The following is a 7,779-nucleotide window of genomic DNA, read 5'->3' as shown; positions in this document are numbered from 1 at the left end:
GGGGGGGGGGGATAACACGGTTTTATAATCTAATTGCGCAGCGTCGAGCGCGATTAACGTTAACGTCGACGCAACCGAAGTCTTAACAACTTTCGGAAAAATTGATAGTCGATACAGAATCTTAATGGGAGACTCGGCGATAAGGCGTTTCTTTTTTCTTCGTTTCCTGTAAAAGCGTAATTTCTCTCCCTACCAAGCACGCACAAAACCGATAGAATTGTGCTCACATCGTTGCTGCTACACTACCNGCTGCTACACTCCCCCCCCCCCCCCCCGCCGTCCGCCGACGCGCGGACGAAGGAGAGGCAGGACTGTGTGTTCTCATACACTTTGTTAGACGACATTTATAATTATACATGTATCTCGTGAGGATAGATTTATCAAGCGGAACACATACTAGGATTATTACACATGTGAAATCACGTCCGTCCACTAAACAATTACTTGTTATATATATGTACACGGTGAACGAAAAAGGTAACTGTTTCAAACGTCATCCCCTACTACACGCACACACAGGGCGTCGCGTTCCTCCGTTGTATCCTTTTACACTGTGTTTCGCGTGCACTGCAGTTTGTACAGGCATATAAATATGCGTGTGCAAGTGAGTACAACGCGAGTGCGCGCTTCTACGTACGCGCATATATACGTATAAATATATTTACAATTGCTTAGAAATACACTTATACATACGCGCATGACGGAGAAGCGACGCGACCAAACCAAGGATACAGAGCAGGAGAGACGAGATCCCTTTCTCCACTTTTTCACAACGCAACATATACTCAGGGGGGAGGGGGGGGAGGCCGAGATAAAATCTACCACGTTGAATATATATTTCGTCATATCGGAACGAAAGAGGGCTACTTTTCAGTTCGAATAATTATAGTACCACACAATTTATCCTTCGTAATTACGATTCTACAGAGAAGACAAGCAGTTCCCTCCTCCCCCTCTTACACCGTCCCTCGGATACATCCATCGTATCTCGTTCGAATAATGCCTATTTCATAAGTGCTATCTCGACAATTGACCGAAGAAATAACCATCGTGTGATATGACATCTAATTTCCACTTCGCGCACGCCTTAACGCGATTCATGCTAATGTACTACTTAAACGCACTACCTTCGCGCTACTATATCAGCTATCTACCACCAGTTTTTACAAGCAACCTTGCATCCGGAAGTTGAACATCTATTACTCCAATTTTATCATTTACGTATGTGCAACATTGTGATAATGCGATCGTGTCTTTCTCGTCGATAAAAAATCCGTAAGCCTTAGCCGTTTACTTCGAACAAGGTCATTTGTAATTACAGGATGGATGAATTTTCGTCACTGAAACGCGTTAACAAACCTGTTTACAATGTGTGAAAGAAAAAAAAGAAAAGATCCCATTTGATCGTCCGATTTATACGCATTTCGCGTACGTATCTCTTTTCATATAAATGCGAATACGTCAATTAAAAAAATTCCTCTCACTATCTATCTTTCTTTCTTTCTTTCTTTCTTTCTTTCTTTCTTTTTCTCTCTCTCTCTCTCTCTCTCTCTCTCCTCTTTGTCAATCGTAATACTTATGACGGTTCTCGAAGCTGAAACAATATAATATTACGTACTTTACAAGATACGAGTCTACTTGTTACTTTTGTTTCGCGAACTTTGAAACAAAAACAAAACGGGTTTCTTAACGGGTTTCCTTAAAAGCGAGTTTTTTCTTTTATACTTTAAGAGCGGCTTTGGGAGACCAGTGGTGGAAACGGGCAGGTCCTGCGGGATATGAGGGTGGGTGTATCCACTTGTTCCCCCGGTGCCCGATGAAGGGTGGCGGGGAAGGTCCGGCTAGAAACTGAGGGGGCATTATATTGTACCACGGCTGGTTTATCGGATGAGGACCGTAACCCATGCTGAAGGAGTGACCGAACCACGAACGGTTTCTGTTCAGGTGCAGCCGAGGGCTGTTCAGATTACGCCTCCTCGCTGTACCGTTATTGCTATGCTGTTGATTTTGATTAGCGGAACTCAGCGGCTTTGTTTTCGCCTGTTGTTCTGCGCCAGCGTTTAGAGGGGATTTCTAAAGGGGAACACACATATACACAGATTTGCTTGAGCTCAAGTTTATTTCGGATCATTTGACGGACCCACGTATATAAATTTCAACTTTGTATAAAAAAAAGGGGGGAAAAAAAGAAAAAAGAAGAGATGTATATGGGATGATCGTAAGATACATGATGTGTGAATAAAATACTGATACTTCTTCCTTTCACCGATTCAAACAAAGTGGAGACTCTTACGTTGGCAGTTTCGGAGATATTCAGTCTTTCCATTTGTAAGTCAATCCTTCTTAAATATATATATATATATATATATATATATATATATATATGTGTGTGTGTGTGTGTGTGTGTGTGTAACGTATAATAATTAATGTTAACATTTTGAAAGTTCAACGTGTCAATCACTGTTTGTCCTCTCCGCGGGCGGATTCTGTACTGTTTCAAACTGTGTATCACAGGATCTCTGAAGAAATAGCTCAAAAGGTCGGTCTCACCATGTGTGAATAAAATTCGAAGGATAAAATACCTAAAATATGAAATGCCGATTTGCGTGGCAAACTCTTGCTGAAAATTCTCGCCGCTATGAACAATGATCGACAGCGTTAAACTTTTAATCGACGCGCTTATATTTACGTAAAAAAAAAAAAAAAAGTGTAAAATCTCACGAACGTGATTGAAATTTCATCGCATCGAGGACAAGGTCTTGCGTTCACTTTTCCGAATTAAGATATCCGTCTTGCAAATTTGCGGCCCCGACAACGACCTCGCTGGGAAAGCTTTCACACGTATTACAAATATACGCGTGATCGTATGTGAAGAATTTCATTGATTTGCAAATCAGCAAGTATTGATTATCTCCGAGACTCTCTCAGAGTGAGTATACGTAATTTTTCATCCTGGTAGTGCGTACCTGTATCTTGGTGGGCCCCTCAATCAGCTTGTTTTCTTTCTCCGCGTTCTCGCTATCGAATAAGGGTACAGTGTTCTCCTTGTCGTCGAACAACGCCAGAGTGCAGTACGATCCCTTGCTCTCGCCGAATCGACAGGCGACCTCCTTAGGGTCGACCCAGAGCGTCAATTCCACCGGCAGCGACAGGTCCTCGTATTTTACACCGGCGGCGTTCGCGGCGCTCTCCAGGGTCGCGTCCCTGCGATTATGGCCGTTGACGCGGATGCAGCGGTAACCTTGGCCCTTGAACGGCTTGTCCGGGAACCAGTGGTTCTTGAAACGTTCCATCAACAGCTCGACCAGCCGCCGCTTGAAACACTCCAATTGAGCGGGACTAAATTTTTCGCTTTTTTCGATCAGCTGTACTAAGAACAGTACCGCCGCTGTAACCTCGTTGCGCATGTTGCCGCTGTCCTTGGCCTGGATTACAAGCTGCCGGTGTGCACCTGCCGCGATACCACAGTGCGAGACTCTCGGAAACTAAAGTACCATTCGCCCAAGTCGACGTGGAGCACATAGAGCCCTTCTGCACCGTCGCAGCGCTGGAACTTGTCAAGATCTATGTTTCCGGCGTGTATTGTCCGCGTCTTGGCCGCACTATCGTACACCGATGTTGTGCAATATCGTCGCAATTTCACAGCTCCTGTTCTTCTCTACCAAAGCCGTCGTAATCTGTGAGACAGACGAAGCAGACGATGTACTGATGCATTGCATCGTCCGAGCGCACCTGTAGGTAAATTGTGTATCTCGAGACACGAGTGAGAATTACAAGAGTGAGTAGAAATTCACTAGAAATGTTGATCAATTTAACTACAGTCGGCTGCGTTCAGTGATTAGCGGTCTTTACTGTTAGATCCCTAAATTTAGATCAATTACATCGACAGATTATTCAACCATTGCGTTTCCTGAACACAGAACCAATATTTCAAGAAATCCGCTCACTTTTGTGCTTCCCACTGTATTTCTCGAGACGCACGATCGACTTCCTAAGTGTTTTGATTCGAGAGACACCGAGGTATTCGCATGGTCCTTTTTAGCTGAGCCAGCTGCACCAGTTCAAGAAATACCCACATACATGCACACAATGAAGCATATTGAAGCGCGCATACGAGATTCTCACGCTTCGGTATGCGCGAATTTCTCGAACCGCAGCCGGTTTAGCGAAGAAAAAAAGAAAACAGACCAACTGTTCGACGAGTGAAAAATATCCGGAAAGATAAAATCCAACGAATGTTCCGCATGATCCGCTTCCACGCGCGCATAAGCGGAAACACGTGTAATTTATTTATACGTGCACAACACACGCGCGCACGGAAAACGTGGGCCGTACGATTCCACGCGAGTAACCGTACGGTACATTCCGCCGATGAAAGCCGCCGCCGGGCGTAATTTCGAGCCGCGCGCGAGCATCTCCGATCGGAGACCCGACGACTCTCGTCCTCGGCGGGGCGCTCGGCAAAACTGGAACGCGAGACGCGTTCCACTTTCCAACCGAGCCAACCAACGCTCTCGGAAACACACCGTCTGTTTGTTTGTTTCTCGTTGTACCTGCGTGTACGCGCGCGCGAGAGAGAGAAAGAGAGACACGTGCATGCCGCGGAGCCGCGCGTCCGCTCACACGGCCGATCGCACGCCCGAATCCCGCGATCGCAATATGTTATGCGTGCGCCAACCAGGTTATGTTCCGCGCGATACGAGCTACCTGGGTAGGTTAGGCGGATCGTCTGTCAAAGGGATAACGCGTGCGGATCGCTCGACCGTTCTCACCAGCGGTGGACACACACGGGGCGATTCCCCGCGAGATTCGCATCCGAGATGACGCATCGTCGCGGATCGGCGGGGATCACACGCGACGATTTCTGCCAGCTCATTGCCGTCGTACCACGTCGCACGGCCGATCTCCGTCGTCGTCGTCGTCGCCGTAATACCACGTCCCCGCGGATGTCGCCCGGACGGCGTTCGCAGTTTTGTTATTCGCGCACACGGCGAGACGCGCCGAATCGTATGGTAATTGACGGATAATATCAAGTGATATCTTACGAATCAGTGACGAAAATTCCGTGCGTGTTGCTAGTGAAACTACTACGTCTTCTCTGTTCCTTGAAATGAAGCAGTCTCGAACCAGAGAACTTGGCAGAGCAGGAGAGAGGCGCCAACCGGGTCACGTGACCAGCCGCCCCGTCATTGGCCGAGGCTCCGTTCCCACGGCGGTGCGTTCGTGCATCGAACTTCCTCTTCGACTGCGTTCGGGAATCTACATTGTGCACAGTGTGGATTCCCGAACGCAACTTGAAACCGATCATCATCGACCATTGCTCACTGTTGTCCCAGCCATAATTGAGAAACAGAAGAGAGCACAGTCCGCTTTTGTTTTCCGAATACAGCTTGTATTCAGTTACAGTTGTTTCTGACACGCGATCTTTCCGAGAAATTGAGTAAAGAAGAATTCAATAAACGAGGATGTCTATAATTATCTTGAACATTGCTGGTCGCAACGCGGCGTTCCATTTTGACCATAGATGTCAATCGCGTGATAATTGTCGGTCTCGGTTGCTAGAATATTATTCACCAATGCGAGTAATACGGTCGGAAGGTGTTGGTTGGGACTGTACTTTTGATAGGACGCGTGCAAATGACGCACAGCGTGAAATAATGCAAAAGACGCATTGAAATAATGGTATTTTCCAGTAGATCGTTCAATATTCACCCGTCCTCAAGCGAATATTTTATTCCACACTTTTATCCGCTCATTTAATGTAAGGAAAACAAATGCAATGGCGCTTTTAATGCAAGACAACCGTTAAGTAAAAATGATCTTACAATTGGTATGTTACTTTCAAATCTACCAATCACGTCCGTTTTTCAAAGATGTGTCATTCAATATAATCATCGTATTCGTTAAACGCAGATATACTGTGACTTTCTTATCATTTGGCGGAAGAACGTACGTAATAATAACTACGTGGTGGCTTCTAAGTGTTCTATTAAACTTGTGAGATTTTTCTCCAAACATGTCGGTGTACTCATTTTCTCCAGGTTATAATTAACAAAATAATTAATACATTACGTTTTATTACATCGAGAGAATTTCTCTTTAAATTAACATATATTTATTTTTACATTTTTCCCATCTTTTAGAATTACTGGAAGTACACATTAATGAGCCAGCAGTCAACAAGCATATTCGACAAGTAAGATACAAAGCAACTACGCTAACGGGGAATAATAAAATAGCTTGGTTGCTAAAAGCGATAAGTTTCATCGATTTAACCACTTTAAATGGTGATGATACCAACAGTAATGTGGCACAACTTTGTAGAAAGGTATGTTATTAGATTGGCGAGCTTATTTTTCAAATTAATCAACCAATTAATGTCCAATCCACAGGCTGTCAAACCTATGGACAACTTGCCATTTGAATGGGACGAACCGCTTCACACAGCAGCGATTTGTGTTTATCCATCCCGTGTACAGGATGCGGTGTCTACATTGCATGAAATAGATGAAAACAAGATGGTCAAAGTGGCTAGTGGTGAGGAAACAGAAAGATTTCATTTTATAGTGGATTAATCAGTGACTCCAATTTTTGTTTTTCTTTTTTAGTAGCTGCTGGCTTTCCCTCTGGCCAGTATCCTTTAAAATCCCGATTAGAAGAAGTGCGTACTGCCATAAATAATGGAGCACAGGAGATAGATATCGTTATTGACCGTACACTAGCTTTACAACATAATTGGGTAAAATTGTACGAAGAACTAGTGGCCATTCGTGAGATTTGTGATGAATATGGTAAAATATGTCTGAAAACTATACTTTCAACTGGGGAGCTATTTAACTTGTATAATGTGTACAAGACATCCATGGTAGCCATGATGGCTGGTGCTGATTTCATTAAAACATCCACGGGAAAAGAAGCCGTCAACGCAACTTTGCCTGTCGGTACTGTCATGTGCAGAGCAATAAAATATTTTAAAGCGGAGACTGGGAGAAAGGTGTGTCTATGTGTGACTTATTGTTCTAATGAGATTCAGGTTTTATAATGTACATTTTACTCGTAGGTCGGCTTTAAACCTGCCGGGGGTATCAAGACCGCACAGGATGCCCTAGAATGGATGGTTTTGATTAAAGAAGAATTGGGAAACGAGTGGTTGACCAACTGTTATTTCAGAATTGGTGCATCTAGTTTGCTTGATAACATTACCAACGAAATTCTTAAGACCTACGATCCATATAATGACCCAGAAATATGTGATAAAAAGGATGATAAAGTTGAATCGGAAGTTTATAAGATTTTACAATGTTCTTGAAAATATTAAGTTTATATTTTTGGAATAATAATATTCTTGTTACTCTAAGATCTAAATTTTATATATATGATAAATAAATCTATATAAATATTATAAATATAAATAATAATGTAAAGTTTTTGTATAAATATGTATAATATATATGTATACTTATGTATATAATATATATTATGTAATTTTAGATTATGTATATTATATGTATCACCTTTTTTCAATCTTGAAAAATTTTAACTATATAATTTATTATTTTTTTGTTCTATACTTGTCGATACTTGTCGGTATAATACGTTACGTTACGTCTGTTGCTTCCACGACTGCTATAATGAATGCAGGTTTTAGATTATTCTATTAATCTTTCTCTTTTCAGCCTTTTTCCACCAAGTTTTAAATATATATTTTATTTTTAGGCACAGAAAGTGCAAATCTGAACAGATTTATTATTGAATGTATCATGAGCCAAATTATTTTAT

At 42.9% G+C, this 7,779-nt stretch overlaps 2 protein-coding genes across 3 annotated transcripts; one reads left to right on the top strand and one right to left on the bottom strand.

Moving 5' to 3' along the window:
• Positions 1-258: 258 nt before the first annotated feature.
• LOC106752333 (maternal B9.15 protein-like) lies at positions 259-5,193 on the bottom strand. Its single transcript, XM_014633959.1, has 3 exons — positions 5,046-5,193; positions 2,967-3,677; positions 259-2,073 (listed from the first exon to the last, which is right to left on the bottom strand). Exons 2-3 carry the CDS (start codon positions 3,405-3,407, stop codon positions 1,720-1,722), a joined length of 795 nt encoding a protein of 264 aa, XP_014489445.1. The 5' UTR covers positions 3,408-3,677; positions 5,046-5,193; the 3' UTR covers positions 259-1,719.
• Positions 5,194-5,409: 216 nt separating this feature from the next.
• LOC106752332 (deoxyribose-phosphate aldolase) lies at positions 5,410-7,364 on the top strand. 2 transcript variants are annotated; one of them, XM_014633958.1, is made up of 6 exons: positions 5,410-5,830; positions 5,914-6,041; positions 6,144-6,328; positions 6,393-6,537; positions 6,612-6,994; positions 7,061-7,364. In XM_014633958.1, exons 2-6 carry the CDS (start codon positions 6,017-6,019, stop codon positions 7,307-7,309), a joined length of 987 nt encoding a protein of 328 aa, XP_014489444.1. In that variant the 5' UTR covers positions 5,410-5,830; positions 5,914-6,016; the 3' UTR covers positions 7,310-7,364. The 2 variants fall into 2 exon arrangements, with proteins under 2 accessions (XP_014489444.1, XP_014489443.1); XM_014633957.1 differs by having other exon boundaries at positions 6,609-6,994.
• Positions 7,365-7,779: the final 415 nt, after the last annotated feature.

The sequence above is a fragment of the Dinoponera quadriceps genome, unplaced genomic scaffold (assembly GCF_001313825.1).
Source record: "Dinoponera quadriceps isolate SergipeBrazil2010 unplaced genomic scaffold, ASM131382v1 scaffold248, whole genome shotgun sequence".
Taxonomy (NCBI): Eukaryota; Metazoa; Arthropoda; class Insecta; order Hymenoptera; family Formicidae; genus Dinoponera; species Dinoponera quadriceps.
This window is presented reverse-complemented; position numbering and strand designations above follow the sequence as displayed.

Excerpts from the sequence above, each read along its gene's own strand:
- LOC106752333 (XM_014633959.1), bottom strand. The coding sequence starts at position 3,407 with ATGCGCAACGAGGTTACAGCGGCGGTACTGTTCTTAGTACAGCTGATC. Across the intron at positions 2,074-2,966 it reads AGGGGCCCACCAAGATACAG|AAATCCCCTCTAAACGCTGG; the intron begins GTACGCACTACC and ends GTTCCCCTTTAG.
- LOC106752332 (XM_014633957.1), top strand. The coding sequence starts at position 6,017 with ATGTCGGTGTACTCATTTTCTCCAG. Across the intron at positions 6,042-6,143 it reads GGTGTACTCATTTTCTCCAG|AATTACTGGAAGTACACATT; the intron begins GTTATAATTAAC and ends CCCATCTTTTAG. Across the intron at positions 6,329-6,392 it reads TGGCACAACTTTGTAGAAAG|GCTGTCAAACCTATGGACAA; the intron begins GTATGTTATTAG and ends TCCAATCCACAG.